At 38.8% G+C, this 20408-nt stretch overlaps 1 protein-coding gene across 10 annotated transcripts in view; it reads left to right on the plus strand.

Annotated features, from left to right (window-relative positions):
* LOC135168484 (trissin receptor-like) overlaps positions 1 to 15674 on the plus strand; it is a 32542-nt gene extending 16868 nt beyond the window's left edge. For all 10 annotated transcript variants that reach the window (XM_064132731.1, XM_064132724.1, XM_064132725.1 and 7 more), the window contains 2 exons: positions 12998 to 13649; positions 13912 to 15674. In XM_064132731.1, coding sequence (XP_063988801.1) covers positions 12998 to 13649; positions 13912 to 14320 — 1061 coding nt within the window. In that variant the 3' untranslated portion in view covers positions 14321 to 15674. The remainder of the gene's footprint in view (positions 1 to 12997; positions 13650 to 13911) is intronic.
* Positions 15675 to 20408: the final 4734 nt, after the last annotated feature.

The following is a 20408-nucleotide window of genomic DNA, read 5'->3' on the forward strand; positions in this document are numbered from 1 at the left end:
AGCACGCGAGCGAATAATTAGTGGCCAATTGAAAACTTGTACCGCAACGTGACTGAATTTGCAGTTTGTCTTATCGCGACTCGCGAACGCACACGCTAAAATGTTGGAACAAATGCTGAATATATCAGTCAGCGTTAACATTGGTAAATTATTTCTATGTGAACGTCGAAAATTGGGGATTTTAGGGGGATGTAGGGTGGATTTGCGTCACGTCTTGGACGAATTCTCGTGGGGGAATAATGATCGGACGGCGCTGGGTGCACGTGGGGAGAGAGTTGGGAGGAATTTTACTTCGGGGAATTTTATTCATTTATTCAATTTTATTTGACAGCAATGAGACAGCGGCTGTGACGGTCTATTTATTTAAAATTAACAAAATTGCGTGACTCGTGGGATTAATTTCATTGATGATGAACATACTTATTGTTATGGATTATTAAGTTAAATTCATACAATTTAATTAAAATGGAAATTACGGGTACGTAAACGAATCAACGTGGACGACGGCGAAGTGCCGCCTGAGTGTTTATATAAACATAAACAATAATTTCATAGGGAGAAAGAAGAGAGAATTCTTTCATTTAGATGATGAATATTTCTTTAGGCTCTGCGATTAGTTTTGGTATCGTCTGGAGATCCGTAGAGAACAGACGTTTCTTCCTCGTGTCCTTTGAATGAAGATAAAGTTAATGTTAAATGCACTGCATTTTATATTCAGTAGTTATACCTCAAGACCGTCAAAATTATCGAATATTTCTCGAGAGTTTCGTTGCGTAGCACCGAGAGGGATAAGTTTTGCAGGTTAAAAATCCCGAGCGCGAAGGGCGAGGGTTTTTCTGCGAAACTTATCTAGATTTTGAAGGTCGAGGGGTATTTGGCTGGATTATTTTTTCCATTTCAATTTCAAACAATTAAATGTGTGGGATTTCACGTCATATGGTATGGTTTTTCACTCATAGTTGTGGCTTCCAGAGTATATTTTCTGTCTGCACAAAATGCAGAGAATTATTTCCAAATTGTGGCTTTTGTCTTCACCGTATTATTAGGAACATTTTTTAAAATTTTTTTATCAATAATGTCCAAGGATTCTCCTCCAAATCAGCTCATCTCGAGATAAAGTCTTTGATCTTGATTTTTTCTAATGACAGTTTTGGGGTTTGAAACGCGTACAAATTGTTTATCGGATATTTTCATTGTTTAGCAACAAACAGGGAAATACTTGAAAAATATCCGAAGTAAAACCGTTTTACTTGTACCACATGCCAGAAAATGCCATTTGATTGGTTGCAATTGGGACGAAAAAAAGAAATCATTTATATACCCCATATCCAATATTATCATACAACTTAATTTATTTTCAATTTATTGAAGGAGAGGTTTATACCGGGATTTTTTTCAGTTCGAAAAAAAAATAGTTGAGAATCGGTTAAGAATTGCTCAGACAAAAATTGTAATTCAAATGTCAAACCAGTCTCCATATTTTTAATTAAAAAAACTGGAGTTCAGTTATATCAGGGGACGATAAATGTACCCTGAATTCTATTATCCATAAAAATTCAAGCCCCTCGAAGTGCTCAATAAAAAAGACCATTCATTTAATTACGGAAAGTAGCTGTTCAACTGCTAGGACACGAGACCTCGATCTGCCCGGACAATACGATTTTTGGCACTCAACTACTCGCCCAGAGTGAACATTATCCTCGACTCCTCCGGAGTATTCTTCTTAGAAGGAAAATCGATCCGGAGGTTCGGCCACTGGGACCCCTACCCACCTCACGTCATGCGAATTCAATTCGAGGAGAAAACTACCATTTCATCGTAGTTGTCTCGCGGGTACCATGAAGAGACGTCATCCAGGGTGTGCGCATCCACAACGGTAATAACTAAAAATAGGGGAGACATCACTCGTTTGTCTGACAATTGCCAGCCCCGCGAAATGTGCCTCCCTGCACGAAGGGAAATATTGGTAAAATGGGGTAATGGGGTATACACTAGATCCGGACTGAGAAACCAGATTAAAGCGGAGCTTAAAATTAAGAAAAAAAAATCGCAAAATTTAACCAATAATAAATAACTCTTTACCGATTACGTGAGGGCGTCGGTAATTTTTACCGAATATTTACCCTGTGAATATTCATAACCAAATTCATTTTTCTGCATCATAATTGGGCTTTGACTGCATTAACATGATAATGGGAAGAAGAGGAATCGATTTTCCTTTTGTACCGAAAGCTAATACGGAGCTGTGCATAAATCACTCTTGTGCTTTCGGCATCCACTTTGACACGTCCATGAAGCTTTGATGTATCAGTTTGTGTTGCTCGTCAGACCCGCTTAAATATTGCATGAATCATAAGATTATTTATTTGTCCTTTGGTCACTGCCCGGTTGCTGATACGAAATTGGAGGGCGGACGGGGATTTTTTCTCCACCAAAACATCTCAATTTTTCTATTTAATAATTATAAACTACAAATATCATTAATACTCTAAGGAACAAATTGTCCCAAGTATTTTGCATTAATGTCATTTGTCAATACCCTTCATTCAAAGGTTATCACTCCATCGCTAGTGGTACTGGTGCAATAAAATATAATTTACAGTTGATGCGCAGCTAGTAGAATTCTCGCGGTTGCATCAGACATTGAGGATTCTCCGAGCTGGGTCCGTAAAAAAATTCGCACAATTTCAATTTTGGAGTGAACAAAACCAAAAAATATTAAAATAAAAAAAATAACAATTTTATAATAAAATTATAAAATTTTTTGGTGCGAATATTTTTTTTTTTCTAATATCCAGTCTTGAGATAATTCATAATTCACGGCTTCATGGGCATTTCTGATTGCTTAATTCAGCCGTTTATTCAGCCCCTTCAGATAAAGTGCCTGATCTTCCCTCGTCCAGAGGGGAAGATATATAGGTGGAAGCTCCTTCTGATGTCGTAATGTTTAAATAAATCGTCCGAGAGTGAAACTAAATCATTCTCGCATAATTAAATGACTAAAAAATTGCGGTAATTATTCAATTAAATATTCCACCACTTCTAATAAATACTCTTAAACAATTGCTCCCTCCACGGTTTCATCGAACTGGAGCTTTTTTCTGGTACAATAATACAACACTTTCCACCCGAGTCAAAAATATCTAAAATCACTCCGGATGGTATTCACGAGATTAGAAGGATGATTCGTAGATTTCCGTTTGAGGTGTCCATTCCGCCCTCTAATGTGATAGCTCATTCTGGCGGATGGACATTGATAAATAACGAAGGGGAGTGAATCGATTAGCTCGGAATTTCTCAATTTTTCAGTCTCTCCGCCGACTCGGCACCTCGAAATGACGTCACGCTAACGAATTGCGTGCGATGATGGACAGGTGCATTAGAAAGTGAAGTATTTCCTTCCCGGGAGAAATGTATACCTCCGGTTTAATGGAAAAATGTTGCGAATTTCTCCAGCAATTTTCAATGTTAATAACCAACAACGATGGACCAACAGCGCCGGAAGTTGCTGGATGAAAGGAAGGAAATTCCTAGTCGTTCAATATTATGCAATTCATCAGTTGGCCGATCATCAACTGGGCTATCGATCGACTTTTCAAGTGAACTCATACAAAACTTGTCCAAACACGATCATGAAAACTCGCGTTGAAGCTGCACTGCTTGAAACTTATGTTGAATATGTTGAACGTGAAATAAAGGGCGGCAAGAAGCAGGTGTTGACTGACTAACTTTTCCATCAAACTTGTTTAAATTTGATTTTAATATGGTCTCAAATTATTTGAGAATTTCGAGGATCACTGGGGGGGACTGATCACGAGGGGCATTGGATACTTTAATTAAATGCACCTCAATCAGTGAATTGATCGTCTTGGAGTCAATTCCGATAAGAGAATATTGGAAATGGGTTATAAGAAATAATAATTCTTCAAGCAATTTGAACTATTTTCTTTCTTTATTATGGAACTCAAATAATTGTGCTGGGAAGACACATCCGATCTATACCGACTCCTTGGAGGAACTAACTAGATTTACAAAGGGAACCAACACCCTGGACCCTTTAGTCACATGCTCTCAAAGAGTCCGATTCATTCCACTTTGTCTACATACTTCAAATCAACCCTAAACACCCTACCTCACACTTGTCAGAATTCCAGTCCATAAAAATGTTTTTTCAATTTAAAGTATAAACACTCAGAAGGGAATGAGATTGATTTTTGCTTTTTATTTATTTATTCCATGAAAAATCTAACAGAGAAAGAGCGAATAAATGTACATAAAAAAAATAAAATTTTACCTTGAGGCGGGACTTTTTAGGGTGTCAACTTAACACAAACACGACTGAAGACATCGGCCAATGAAATTTAGATTCTCTAAATTAATATTTCAAGCCTGAATACAATAATCGTTAACCATTAACCTCAATTCTCCAGGGACTGGATAAATCCTCCACAGATTTTTGACCCACCTCTCAATCCACTTGGTCTACATAATTGAGGACAATGAGCTGTGCGCCAAGCATGTGAGCTCTGTCAGGGCAAACTGTCCTCGTCATCACAATAATAATCTGCCGAAATTTGTCGACTTGGCATGATGCATCTTGATGCATGCCGCAGGGACATTCAGCTCATCAGCGTCAGTTCACCAACTTGCTGCACATAATTGACTGAAATTAAAATAAATTCTTTTGCCCACCACATTGACAGTCCCTTCGAAGTTGAGCCGGCTACCTGAACCATCTCACTGAACATTCCCAGAATGTATTTACATAACTTTATGCGAGATTCGTGTGCCTGGTGCGTCACAGCCAGAAAATTGTGCCAAAACTCTAGACGATCGCGAGAGCTTACGCAAACCGCAATAAATGTACATACGGCAGAAGCTGCACCACACCCTGGCAAACAGGATGTATGTGACTGAACTAAACGTACGAATTTACTCAACTTGCGGCTCAACAAAATACTCTCAACCCAATTATTCAATTCCATGTTTTTGCAACTCGATGTAGAATTCAGTGGATTCCAAAATATCCGAGTGTCTGTTCTCGCACCAAATGTCTGATTATTTCATGTTAATTTTGCCTCCCGGCCAGTAGTTTACGGAAATAGATATAAACAGGACTGGTATTTCCATCGGGCTCTCGAAACAAGGGGGAGTGAGGTATTAATTCACCAGCGTTGGGCATATGTACATGGGGAGATTCACAAAGTGGAGCTTAATAGTACGTCAGGAATGTTAACAAGCCTCTTCGCGTAATTTGGGATTAAGCGAAAATATTACTCGTGGAAAGTGGAATGGAAGTGCATGGTTTCCTCACAATTTTCTATGGTCACAGCCTGCCGGAGGGATTAAAATGGTTGAGGTTCACGTCCCATGGTGATTACAGTTGAAATCTTTACGCAAAAAATGTTGTTCCCTGGCGGAATGTGAGCCTTGGGTATTCAACAACCTGGGAATCCCCCACTGGACTTTTCCCCATCAATCAAAGCAGCCATTGAAATACGCCTGTCCTTGACAATTAATTGTCTGCTAAATTCTGAGATATTTTTCGCAGAAGGAACTTTCCCAGTACCGCCATAACTTACATTTGGTGACTAATTTGATGTCATTATCTTCCAAATTTTATCCATTTTTTGGCTCAGTAAAACTCGAATCCACTTTCCCTAGCATTTGCCTCGTTTAAAGTTTAATTTTTTTTACTGACGCGCTTGAACTAACCTCCAGGACCTGCGGGCCTTCTCCGTAGGACCCCCTCGTCCCTCACTCCCTTTTCTGTCTTCTGAATTTTTTTGACTTTTTTCATAATTTCCAGAGTTCAGCACTTTTTTGAGTTCATCAAAGACAGTCCAACTCATAACCTGCACAATTCATATACAATGATTTTGCCAAGTTATCACTGTATTAATTTTAATCGAGCAACACCATTAGGTATAATTATAAATATAAATTCAGTACAGTGAGTTGTGTTTTCAATTATTAATTAATAAACTATTCACCTTTCCTCCAGATCGTGTTAAAAAATCGTTAAACCCACGAACAAATTTAGAAATATTTCAATGAACATTTGGAAATATTTTGATTGATCTTCTAAACAATAAATATTCATCTTACCACATCTTCACCTACATCTTGACTTCCCGGCTGACTTGACCAGCGGCTCATTCACTCCTTCAAATCTCAAATCCCATTCTCGATTTCCTCGCTCCTCTCATTCTTCACTGGCACATTTATTCATACCCTAAGGCCCCGCACCATTGCCAAGTATACATCGCACGTTCTACCAACTCTCAACTCTCATAAACATCCTGAGATTCAACCGTTATCGAGCCCCAAACTTCTCAACTCATCGCCCCTATTTCGTTGATAGGAAGAAGTTTATTTCACTGGTGACACACATACGATTTTATAGGATCTCTAAAAAAACTAAAAAATCGCCCACAAATCTGCACCGTAATAGCGTTTCCTCCAGTTCTCGTGAGTTTAACTTTCGCAACTCATTTCAGTCTTGTTAGACAACTCCATTTGGCCCGTGAACGCGTGCAATTTCACGCGTCTTAATCGTGGTTATGGGAAATTTTTTTTCGAATGAAAAAGGGGAAAAAATCATTTGACTCTTCATTCGCAGCGTCTAAATAAAAAAGAGAGATTTCTCCAAGAATTTAAATAATCCCCATCACAAAGAGGGTATTCCATTATGATTCGTCTATCTGCTTGGACGGGAGGGAAAAAAAGTGGTTCGAGTGTACAAAGTGCAGCCCTTCCCCAATGCTTGGTGAAGCGTTCTGATGGCGAAGGAAAACTTTGGAGTACATAACTCCGTCTTCAATTTTCGTTCACATTAGATTGAATTCTCTGTTGAAATACGAGTTGGTATTCCAGTATAGATCGAAGTTTCTTTCAATACATTTTCACTTTGGCGGTAGACAATGTATTATTGAGGAAAAGTAGAGGCGTCTGTCGACACCTTTATTGATGTCAGCATCAGCGAAGGGATTTTTTCTGACCGAGTGAACAGAAGTAATGAATTTAAATTAAAAAGTCATGAAAAAATTCAAACTTATCCGAGTGTATAAAATATATAAAGATGAAATCCTTTTTCGACGAAGGAAAAATCTGCTGAACATCAACAGCATCTGCTTTTTGCTCCTCTAATTAGCAAAATATGATGTCACAGATTTTTTTATTATTACAAGAGGGATCAATTGTAGGGTACGATGATCTGCTCGGTTTTTTAAATTTTAGATAGTCCATATCCCCCCAAAAATTGCTTTACAATTTTTAAATTATTCACCCCACACATTGTTGACTCTGGCCTAAATAAAAAATCCCAAAGTCCCTCACCAAAGGATCAATGAACACTTGCTGAGACCAGCATTTTCCCATTCGCGTCTGATACTTCAGTAGAAAATACAAAACCCACAAAAAGAGCAGACCAGAAATCTCGTTACTCCTCAACAAAAATACTAGCCGTTTGCACTCATTAAGGTTGATTGGAGAGGACTGTTAGGCTATCTTCCTCCAGGAGATTCGAGTTCCACTGGGAAACGAGGAGCCACCAGAGCCATTCGTGTTAATGAACGTCAGTAATTCACACCGGCAAACTTCCATCCGAATAATAATTAACACCAAGAGATGAAAAAAAAAAAGGTTTCCACGAGTGATATTGAGTGTCAGCCCCGGTTTCGTCGAGCTGTACTGCGGCTCGGTAAACTTTCCCATTCCCCATTCAGAGGGGTTTTGTTCAGTCACAAATGCAATAATGTGAACTTGACCGTATCTCGAGAGTAGTCTACTGAGTATTACTCTGGCCACGCGAGTTGCGGGACCCGATGTAATATCACGCAAATTGTCGGAAATTGTTGGGAGGACACGAGAGCTTGTGGTTCTTGGTACAACATGAATGTTTGCTGAGGGACCATCATTTGAAACATGGCCAAGATGCCGTTCATCGTCATTCAGCTAATGATATCATCAAATTATATATCGTATGCATGATGGTACCTACAGAGCAACAGCAGTCCCTGGACTAATTGGAGGAGGAATCTGATTGTTTTTTCGCACGAGGGGGAGAGGAATTGGGTTTTAATTTTCCACTGCATTTTTTATTACCCAATTTCACGCAGAAACTGGGATTAACTTCGTATGAAAGTGATGGTGATGTCCATTGTTATCAAGGATCACAAAATTTCCATAAGTCGTAGTTCACAATTTCTTTATTTTAATTTTAATTAGTGAGAGTGCTTGGTATGTGTGGACAAAAATGAATCGTCTGTCTATAGCTGTTTTCAGTCCATCTCAGTATGTTATAATTGTTATAGTTTTTTTTCAAAACGTACCGAAATGTTTAGAATGGTTTTAATAAATAAAACCAGAGAAGAAACAGAAAGGAATGAATGAACAAGGGCCTTTTGTCAAATGGGTCTAGAGTGTCAAATCTTTGGTCAGTAAGAGTCAGTTGATCTGGAGACATCATACCAGGAAGATATACCTTCTGCATGCGATAATAAAGAATTAAAGTTAATAGTTAAATTGTTTTTATATTATTGAGACAATCCTCATCCATAATCCAATATCAATCACAGTAGTCTTTGAATAGTACAGCAATTTGTGAGTGGTAATTTCCCCCTTTCTTTGATCATCATTGACAACAAGGCAATAAGGAATTAGCTCTCCATAAATCTGAGACCCACGGCAAACAAAGGGATGAAGGAAACTGCGGCGCTCTTCAAAACTATGGATTCACAAGCTGTTTCTTCGGGATTATTACTCTCCTCCCTTGTGGAGTAATTGCTTTCTGGAGACTACAACGACTTAATCCGTCGGACGCGGGGATTCAAAAGATATAATTACAACGCGAGTAAATTAAGTGGACCACAGTGAGAGGAATAGTAAATAATTTCATGTTAATGAAATTCACGGGTGTTAATTAGTTGTCAGAACAATGGCTGCGAGTTGTAATGCACTTGGCAAATGTTCAAGAGCCCGAAGTTGAAGATGTGAAAATATTAAATGGCTTTTAGTACAACAAATTTTCGGAAATCTTCACCTGCGACCTTAAATTAGTCAGTTCCTGGGGGGGAGGGTTACCCTTATTGACTTGTCCTCGTGAATGTAGCAGAGGTCAACAATAACCAGACGCTTGACAAGGCGAATGGAATAAAAAAATGTAAATAATTATAAGAACAAAGTCCATTCATGGAATTTTCCACGTGAGACATTTTAATATGTCCCATCTCGGAGTGTTGGAATCAACAGAAAGCCTCGTAGTGCCACCTCCGGATTCTGTTTTTTTCGTTCCCAAGCACCCAAATTTACAGTCCTCTTCGTCGCTTTATGCTGACGTGAAAAATCTCCCCATTCACTTTAATTAAATTTAATTACATTTTTTCATGCATTTTCTTCACACAATATTGCCTCTGTTTATATCTGTTTCAAAATATACCAGAGCAAATGAACGAAATGGTTTTTTTTTTAATCCCAAAAATGTTGAATAAACAGTCCCTTGGATGTTTACATGAACTTTTCAATTTCAAATATTTTTTTAATTGCAACGTAATTTTCATTTCACCCATGGATATTATCAAAATCCCCATGAAAACTGGTAATTGTACTCGACTGAAGGGTGTTTAACTGAAGTTTCGCCTGACAAGATCTGGAGTCACACTCCTTGTGTCCTTTATCGAAGTTTCATCTACTTTCATCTACTTTAGACGAACGAGCTTCTTCTTTCTCCCATCTACTACCATCTAATTTCAATCAAGCCCGCCCATTATCTCCATCTTAACTTTTCCATTGCGCTATCACCGAACAGCCCCGATGAATATAATTATTAGGGACCTGATTTTTAGAATAATTGAAGCTCCAGAGGAGCCTTCATCGAAGCTCTGGGTTCAGAAAAATCATATACTGAAATAAAATAAACTCTAATTGATTAAACATTTCTGTGACTAGTCAACTAACAATAAAACCCTTTACTAAATATTATAACGTAAAATCTAATTGATTAAACATTTCTGTGACTAGTCAATTAACAATAAAAATATTCACTAAATATTATTAATATCGTTAATCTCCGAAAAGCTTGAAAATTTTCAAGTTAAAGCTTCCGAAAACCGTAACATTGGACTGAAGACTTTGGAATGTCTCAACCTGAAACTTAAAATTCCACTTTAATACTTTCAAAAGTCCTGATTGGGTCTCAAGTTGCAATTGTCATTTTTCAGGTGCTCCCGCAGTTTTCTGAATCTCCACCAGCAAATCACATTTTATTCCCCTCCTTATCCATCTCTCTATGACAACTACAACAGACGCGTGCACTGGTTCACAAATTGCAAAACTTTTTTCGCAGTTGAAAATAAATAGCCTCCACGGGACAGTGTGAGAGGCTTCATACGAATACTCTCAAACAGTCACATGTGTCCGTGTAATTGAATACTAGGGGCACAGGCTGATGGCGCTGAGATGCAGCTTTCAGTCCAACATCACATCTACACTGCATCCATGAAGAATAGAGGAGTCTCTGTATTCTGCATGATTGCATCTCTCGAAATGAGATCTCCATTTCGGCTGGAAGGTCCTCACTTGTTTCGCGTCTAATGAATTAAATAAGACAAACTCATTTTGCAAAGGGTGCAATGTCTTCGAAACCCCGGGAAATCTGAGGCGAATGTTTTTCTTGGCAAAGTTTTAATTAACATTCTGCGAGTTACTTTGGTGAAAAAATAATTGGAGAACAAAGTGACGTAATAAATCACTCCATTCCCGGGTCTTTCCGGGCGAAGTTTCAAACCAACAAACGGGGTTAAAGATGGGGTGAAAAGGTGTATGTGGGTTTTTTTTTCATTTTAATCATCGTTAATTTGGCAATTGGGGGTGGTTGGGGTAAAAAGTTGATGAGAAATTAGCGGTGGTGCTGGGTAACCGCATCAAGGAGAGATAGAGACCGAAGAAAACCTCGTCGAGATAATAACCGAGATAGAAAGTAATAAACGTGTACAGTAAACATCCTCGAGTCTTCCCTCCAAGAGGTAGAGGACGATGAACATTTTCTTCCGAGGCATTATATTCCCTTTTTATGGCTGCGACCGAGTTTTTTTTATCGTTCAGGGATGATTCGGTGGGTTGGAATGATTTTTCCTTTTCAATCTAGTGCTGATGCATTTTTTTTCTCAACATTCAGCGTTGTTTATCGCAGGACTTGTTAATCCCGGTCTAAACGAATTTTTTCAACTAAATTTCTCGCTATGGAAACAGCACGACCAGACCGATAAATTATTACTCACTTTTTTCGTCCCACGAATGCTCTTACTGTCCTGTCAAAATGTTAAATTATTGTTAAAGTAAGTAGAGAACTGTGACACGAGCTCACTGAATTTTTCATGCATGATTATCCACTCGAGACACATCATGTTTTTATGACGAGAAAAAACTGTCGCAATTTAATTCAATGGCGCACCCTCCAAAATAACTCGAGTACCCTAGCTCCTCATAAAGCTATTCATTACTTGTTCACTGAAGAAAGGGGGGAGTAATGACGTTATCCCTCGTTGTCTTTGTCCCCGTGCATCATTAAATCCCGATGGATCTATCGAAAAAAAAATATCACGAAAAATCGGCACGACTCCTTTGACGGATAATTGCCGTCCCTATCGATTAATTTTCACTTCTCATTTCCTAATTACCGATGAGAAAACTCAATTCAGGGCTTCAAAAGTCTGTTGGATTCACAGCTTTCAATTCATCGGTGTTTTTTTTTGTTCGTCTCGCTGGCTTCCAGCAGTTGTTCCTTCATAAATTAATTCCGGAAATAAAAAACTTCTCAGCAGCACTGAAAATCGATGAATAATCGGTAATGAAAGGAGTTGATTGGGGGAAGAACTAACGTGGGACAAGTTTATTGAGGCTACGGAAGCCAACTAATAATTATGTCGGGGTAAAAGTTACCATAATGGAGGGAAAAATCTAGGCAGAGCAAAAGATGGGGTAAAAAATTGTCCAGATTTTTGACATAATTTCACCTCAACTTTTCTCACCGCGTATATCGCAACTCAGCACGAGTACAGAGTACACAGAGGCATATTGACAAAGTCCACCACAATGCATAGAAGGTTAAGAGGGGAAATAGTAGGTGGTTTCGTAATACCAGCGAAATTGGAGACTCGAGATAAACTTTTGTCGAGAGAATAGCCGATCGTATTGCCGTCCAATTTGGCAGAATCCACTGGTAGCGAATTCACCGTTAACCGTCAATTATCCACGAGGAGGTGGATCACTCTATACCTCTTTTATTATTTATTCCCAGTGCATTCGGTTCCATTTGTCGACGGCTTAAAAAAAGATAAGTGAGAGAAGAAAGTCCGATCGAATCACAGAGCTGATGGTTAAATAGCGGAAGGCACTTGACCGTTTTGAGAATATTGACGTTGAATTGCTCGTCGAGCGGTTCGAAATCACGGACAAGGACGAGGGGAAAATAATTCTATTGATTGTCAATGCAAAAGAGGCTCAACATTATTCATCTTGATTTTATCAGTCTTTATTCGGCTCGTGTACTCGAGTAATCAATAGTGCCTTTTCCATCGAGAGGAGCAAAAGCTGTAAGCTCGCTACTTTTGCAGCCCGTGTACCGCCCACATTTTGTGTTGACGTAAATGTAGGCATTGTTCGAATTCCTTTATCACGAACAAAAAAAAACCCTTCCACGAGGTCAGGGCTTTGGAATTGCATTACGTCACAATTGATTTTTCCGTTTCTAATTTTGGAACTCATATGGGTGAGGGTGAATTGCGTTTGAAAAATTATTTCCTTCATCCACCTGTACGATTCCCCCGAGTGATTCTCACACAGGATAATAATAATGATAATTTATTTATTTATTTATTTATTCATTTGCTTCATTATTTATCCAGAGCCCCATCAATAATTGCCAATAATTGCCAATAATTTCCATAATTTTCCAATCATCACCGCCATTGACTGACCATCACTTCTCGCTTTCCAGGTAATTTACTGGTAATCCTGGTGGTAATGTATTCCCGACGAATGCGAGGCATAACAAACTTCTTCCTGGCGAATTTAGCCCTCGCGGACCTGTGTGTCGGCATCTTCTGTGTCTATCAGACACTGATAAATTACCTGATGAACAGCTGGAGGCTGGGTGATTTTCTCTGCAAAGCCTATATGTTCGTAACTGCCCTGTCCTACACCGCAAGCATAATGATCCTTGTCTTGGTCTGCGTGGAGCGATATCTAGCCATCATTCACCCTATAAAGTGCAGATCAATGCTCACCAGGGGACGGCTGAGGGTCATTGTGGCTGTTGTTTGGATACTGGCTGCTGTATACGCATCACCAAGATTTATATACGTCGAGACGTACCACCATGAGCTGAACTCGGGGGTTGTCGATATAATCTGCATGGCGAATATCAAAAAACACAATAAAAATGTCCTGGACGCTGTCAATCTAATACTCCTGTATCTGATACCACTTGTTCTCATGTCATGTCTATACACGAGAATAGCAGTGGCCCTTTGGAAGAGTAGTGCTGCCTTCAGTGGGCCTGGCTTGGTCGCCCGGACCCGGAATGGAAGGGTTCATCATGTTCACGCGTCCAGTAAAAATGTTCTGAGGGCGAGAAGGGGTGTTATCAGGTGAGCAGTGATGTAGGGGCTAGTCTATTGTCATTGGTATAAGATATTTAATTTTTATATGTTGAAAAGTGAAGGCTGACTGATAATAGAGGAGGGAAAAATGAGAAGGGTTTTTTCTAAATAACAAAAAAAATAAAATAAATAAATAAAAATAAAGTAAAAAAAATAAATAAAAATAAAACCCGGGACCCCGGGGCCCGGGGGCCAGCCCGGGGGCTGTAAATAAATATAATAAAGTAAAATTTAATTTTATTAATTTCAGAATGCTGATTGCTGTGGTGGTGATGTTCGCTGTGTGCAATTTACCCCAACAGGCTCGAATGCTGTGGCTGCACTGGGCGTCGACTTACAAACCAAATTCTCACTTCAGTACAATCTTCACAGTGTCAGTACAACTCATATCATACATGAATTCGTGCCTGAATCCTCTGCTGTATGCGTTTCTATCGCGAAATTTTCGCAAAGCGATGAGAGAGTTATTCGCCTGTCGGAGTCGGGGAGCAGGACGTGGCCTCGGTATGGGCTATGCCCCAGGGGATGTTGCTCGTCTTGAGAATGGCCACACAGCCAACATGCCCCACAGCTCTGTGATAAGACTCAGTTCAGCCCATGACAGTCCCTGTACAACCCACACTATTACGAGGCAGAGTACATTTGTGAGGAGTTCGTGAAATTCATTCGTCGGCGTTACAGCCGATTTACCACTGAGTATCCTAGGAGATAGAGCAACGAGAAGTGAAAATTTACGAAGTGATACTGCTAGTACCACTCGACTCTGAGACACAAATAGTAATCCCGCCCCAGTTTTAATGAAATCTTTATCACGAGCTATTTAAAGCGATCATTTCGCGGATCATTTCTCCGACTGTAGATGAGAAATATCGCCGTTAAAATATCTATGAATATAAAATATTTTCGAGAAGAGAAGGGGAATAACGGAGACCATTGAATCGCGAATAAAAGTACGATAAGATCACTGTTCTTGTGGTTGATAATGCAGTGAATAAATCCCCAGTGATATCGAGCGTCCATTTTTATTTTCATCCTCAACAATACTCAGAGAGAATAAAGAGAATGGGAAAGGGGGCATCGCAGCTGAGGGAAGATCCTCCGAGGAATATTTAAACAGGAGAAGCCATCGAATAAAAACCTCAGCCACTTGTACATATAGTTATGGATAAAAATCCTATGATCTGAACGACAGTCGATATGTTTTTCCAAGCGCTTCCCTATTTTCTTTGTCTTCTTCAGTGAATTTTAGCGAATCCATCGCGAACCAATCTTGTACACCCCATTTGCGAATGGTGGAGAAGAGACTACTGTTTGATTGAGAAATATTGAAATTCTCTTCGTCCCTGGAATTTGCTTCTTGCATTGGACGAAGAAATATGAGCGGAGGAAAATTGCTATTGAAATTTATTTATGAGTTGGAAAAGAATTCCGTAAAAGGGGAATAATGAAGAGGCTCTCGAGAAAATTATATTTCAGGTGAAACCCAGACGGAGAATTTTTTTTTTGTTAAAATTAACCTGCAGTTTGGTAAACGTGTATTTTAGAAAATTTTTTATATTCGTTTGAGAACGACTTTCTTGGGGAAAGTAAATTAACTACATTTCAATAGAAATTTTACTCTCTTTGAGAATAAAAAATCGACCACGGTGTCGTATCTGTCCAAAATATCAGCGATTAATTGATGAATTAGAATAATGTGAGAGCCTATTATGTTTAAAGAAAGTGCCATTGATTCTCGCGGAAGATATGTCAAATTTTATAACCGTCGTATTGAGTATCTGGCAGGACCACGAGTGCAATCGTCCTGGAGATGGAAATCCTCTTGTAAATTTACGGAATAAATTCAGCGTTAATAAAATGTTAAGGTGAAAACTGTTTGTTAATTGTCTGCAAGCCTCCATGAGATTGTAGCGCTTAAGCCATTAATTCGTAAGCTTCCAGGGGTAAAAAACTTTTTATGTATGAGATATTTGGTAAAAGAGAAAATGAATAAAGATTGAATGTCAAGCAGAATCTACTAGTTTTCTTTTACAAAACATTTGGTTTAGAAGAATTAAAAAAATGAGTTTTGATTTTGGGAAAACGTTGACAGTTTATTTGTAAAAACCGTCCAACTGACTTTAAAATATTTTCTCCTCTGGAAATTCAGGTAAACAAAAAAAGACAGTTTAACCAAGTGAACAGAAATTTAGTGCCTCATTAGCTGCATTCGTTCACCATTTTTTACCAATCATAAATACAGTCCTGGCTTCCTGAAAACTAAGGAAATTCAACTTTTCTGAAAGGCTGAAAGAAAATTGTTGGCTGCCTCTGGTGATTAACTCTCTTAGGTTGTGCTACCAACTCCTCCAATCAGCACAGTGCAGGGTGTTGGCAGCTGTCCGGAGGTATCGAAAAAGGTAAAATTCAATAATCGTAGCGCGTATCGAGGAGATTGGAAATTTTTCTCTTAGTATACGACATTTCACGTCTAATTTTACATTTACATCGCATGCAAGACTTGTTAAAAATATTAATTAAAAAAGACTGAATCCTTTCATCGCCTCTTGAATGATTGGCCAATTTCTATCACTTAATTGATTAAAATACTTTTAATCACCAATTAATTAATTTTATTTGCACCCGTTGCTCAGTAAAATGTTGCACAATTTGTCAAACCATTTTTATTCGGCTTTTTCTTTCGTGTAATGCGATAAACGCCTATTGTCACCTGAAATGCGCTGTGATACCGCTCTTGAAAGCTCAGGTGATGTCCATAAGCCCCTTACGAGACAGTTATCTAATTGTTGAATTTCTGCCGGTTGGAAAACATACGGAAAACTCCGGGAGAATTCACAAATACAGTATTCCAACATTACCCCGGATTTTCCGGATAACTTCCGCGCCCAGAACCTTTGAGATGTATATTTGATATTTTTGCGAGTTCGGAGAATGCCAGGAAGGATCTCCATACATAAATTTTCGACGTTGAACGGGAAATACATGCATAAAAAATGAAATTTACATTCTTTGTCATGAACGAGAAACAAAGTAGCTATAACCTCCGTAACCCCCCCCCGTCCCGGGAGAAAAAATTGGTCGCCGAAAAATTATGTGACCCGAGGCGATCTTTTGTCGTGCTGTATCCAATTTACTTGTGGGGAAAAAGAGTTTCCCATATGAAAAAGCGATTTTTTAATTTTTTGGGAAATTAAGCGACAGTTGGACTTCAACACTGAGCTTTGTGAATTTGAATTAAGTTTAAAATCGAATAATTATTTATGGAATTTATCATCCATTGAAAATTCAAGGGAGTTAGTCAGGGCATTAAAAAATATAAATAAATTTTGGATAATCCGTTGCTGAGGAGAATTAATTTAATAATTTCTCTCGGTCGCAAACAAATATTTTTTTTTGTGAAAATGATTTCATGAAGAGGACGTTGAATTCCTTCCTACTAACTCGGTTAATTTTCCTCAAGCAAAGCTATTTCCCTTCATGAAATATTCTCACGTGAAGCATGCACTGTTTCGCCGGAGCAAACCTCCCCCCCTGTTAGTGAATAATCCCTCATGGAATATTTTATTTTCACGAGTGAATGAAAACAAAAATGTCTTTGGGAGGGAAATCAGAGCGTGCGATAAATGAGACAAATCCAGAATTAATGGCAAAAGGGTCGAGTGCAGGAGTGTAAATTCCCTTTGGCAATGATTATGCACTCAGAAACGTGCCAAACTTTCTCGACAGAGGAGATTCCCGGAGGTGACATAGAGAGAGGGCACTAATGCCATCGAACATGTTTAATTAACATAGGGGATTCGGTTTCACGACTCGGCATTTTGTCTCTGGAATTACCTCTAAACCTCCAAAGTTGTATGTTTTCCCGGTGCTGTGTGGTGAATAAATTTTCCACGGGGAAAAAAAGGGAGAAAAAAAACAAAGCACGTGGAAATTTCCAACTCAAATAGAGGTGGGACGTGTGCAGCAATATCCAACGCAGATATTGTAAAAAAAAATATATATATATATGCATAAAGGGAGTACCCCTTTGACAGACGCACAATCAATTTTTTTCCTCCGCAAAAGGGAAAAAAGAGCGAATTGATAATACTATTAAAGTCTAACGATATTGCATACAAATTTAAAGGTCACGTGCTTATCAAAATGGTGCATTGTTGGCAGTGACGTTGTACCTGGAATAATTGAATTCGGTGGTTTTATATTGGACGACAATTGGAGGACCAAACGTCGTTGGGAGATGAAAAATTGAATTTCAACCGCAGGATCGCTTCGATGATACACGAAAAGAAATTTCGGGGAGAAATGAGCCCTCCAGAGAGCGAAACGTGGGACGAAATGACAATCAACCACTTTTTAGGGGAAGTTTTGTTGGGAAAATTAGACTTTGGTGGTCCCCCAATCAAATTTTTCTGATAAAACCAACCCTCATCCCTCGTTTCGTCTCCCATCGGTCTAATTCTTCCTAAAATTTCTTTCCCTGTAGGAAGACGAAGGGTGAATGGTGTTTCACGAAGAATTTTTCTGTCTGGATCACCCGGAGGATCGTCTCAAAAGCGTTTGATGATGTCTCTGATGATTCCTGCCAGATCTTCGACAGAAAAAAATTTTGTTCCGCCGGGAATCGCCTCGCAAATTCTCACATCCCACGATGAAGAGGAAACGACAAGAGTAATCGGGTATTATTGGTGCAATCAGTGCAAAGCAGTTTCGTAAACAATATGCAGAGGCTATCGCCCACAAACCGGTCCGTAATGGGGAAGTAGGAGATCTGAAATGTATCGGAGGAAAGTGCCAGCACAAACTGGTTAGGAGCTGGTGAACTGGGACCCCACGACGATAAGAATGAAAATAAAATCTAAAAATTCGAGTCGATTATCTCTGTAAGTGATGCCATGTGGTACCGGAGTTGCTTAATGCAACAAAATAATGCTTTCATCAATTATTATTGCTCAGGCATTACGAACCTATAAATTGATTAAAAATCAATAAATAAATGCAGGAATACGTACAAGACAAGGAAAATTTCTTGTCTTGGTCAGTGGAAAAAACGATCCCAACAGTGGAATTTTTTTAAAATAACAAGAACAATAACGAAAAAATCAGGAGTGTTGTATGACATCAACCCTGGGCGGTACATTTTATTGTTTCATCGGGATTCCGTGCAGTGGGTGTCTGCATTGTAGACAGCGGTATTCGTGAAAAAAGCAAAGGAGGAAATAACTATGAGTGAAAATGTGTTAGAAAAGACTCATCGATCCGCACAGTGACCCAAAAACTTGAGACAATGGTGAAGAACAAAGGAATAATCCCATATATCAAAGTGATGGTTATATCCCGAAGTAGATATAACCAATGTACTATGCATTCAGCAATTACCGAGTGGGAGAAACTGTTTCGAGCTCATTAATCTGGTCTTAACTGGATGATAAACTAGTTAATTGACCTTTAATCTGACCCAGTATTGGGGAGAAGGAAAATTCGTGGAAACTGCGACAGACGTAGTCATGTAGTCGAGATTTTTGTGGGTATGAGGAAATTATGATTCTCTGAATGAAGTCTCGGGACGATAAGTAATCATAACAACTTGAATTTTCATTGGTTTCGTGATAGCAGAATTCACCTCGACCGAAACTTCTTATCAAGTTGGACAGGTAAAAGTGTGGGATGATGGGTTGACTTGATGCGCCTCGCCCGTGGCCCTGATAATGCGAGATTGATTACCTCAATTATTGGCCTCAAGGGGAGGTTCAGGGTAATGTTGCGTGCTTGTGTTAACAATTCAATTGATTAATAGGATGTGATTTATCGGTGAATTTTATCGGGGGATATTTAAACGTGTGGACGTTTACATCTTGTGAATTAATCATAATTTTTCAACGCAACAAATTCTTTGTGAATATTTAATTATTTATGACGTGGATTTGCAAAGTGTTTTTCTCGAATATAGTCAATCACATGAAAATACCCATAAATAATAAAGTTATTTTCCACTACTGATAAGATAATTGCGCTCTGCAGGGGGCAGATTACGAGTCATCGAAATCAAACGATGTTGGCAATAAATAAAACAAGGAAAAAAATCAAACTCCGAGCTCTGGGAGTATCGAAGTAAAAAGGGGCAGTCCATGTGTGGCAATTTTCTTATCGTACGTTTCTTTTCAAAGCGAGGTGAAATCACTCGATAGAGACATAGTCCGATAGTCAGTGGGGAAAACAAGGAAACAATGACTGCTATCTGCATGAGTTTGTTTCATGTATTATTAGATGGTCAGACATCCAGCTGAAATTACATCATTTGCGGGAGGCACTTAGATGACCCCTAGTGCTGAAAATATTTGTACCGAGTAAGATCGTTAGATGTTAAATACATAACATTTTTTTCTTGCTGGTCCGGTGGATTAATGCGGCCTCGTGTCAAATTCACTCGATTGGGGAAATGCTGAACGAGTTTTCCCGATATTATCTCTCGGGAGAATCACGATATTAACGGAATAACGTGAATTTTTAATCAGCAGCTATCGCATCACTGATAATCTGACACGTGGAACATATTTTTTTGTAGACACGAATAATTGAATAAATTCGGGCGTCTTTATACTAGTTATTTTATTAATTTTCGCCTCATGTAATTTTTTGCATAAATTATTTCACACGCTGTCGCACATATTAATCCAAATAAGGCTTTGATGAATTTCATTTTTTATGTACAAAAGCCAGACGAATCGTCAAACGAATTTCTAATTTTTC

The sequence above is a fragment of the Diachasmimorpha longicaudata genome, chromosome 13 (assembly GCF_034640455.1).
Source record: "Diachasmimorpha longicaudata isolate KC_UGA_2023 chromosome 13, iyDiaLong2, whole genome shotgun sequence".
Taxonomy (NCBI): Eukaryota; Metazoa; Arthropoda; class Insecta; order Hymenoptera; family Braconidae; genus Diachasmimorpha; species Diachasmimorpha longicaudata.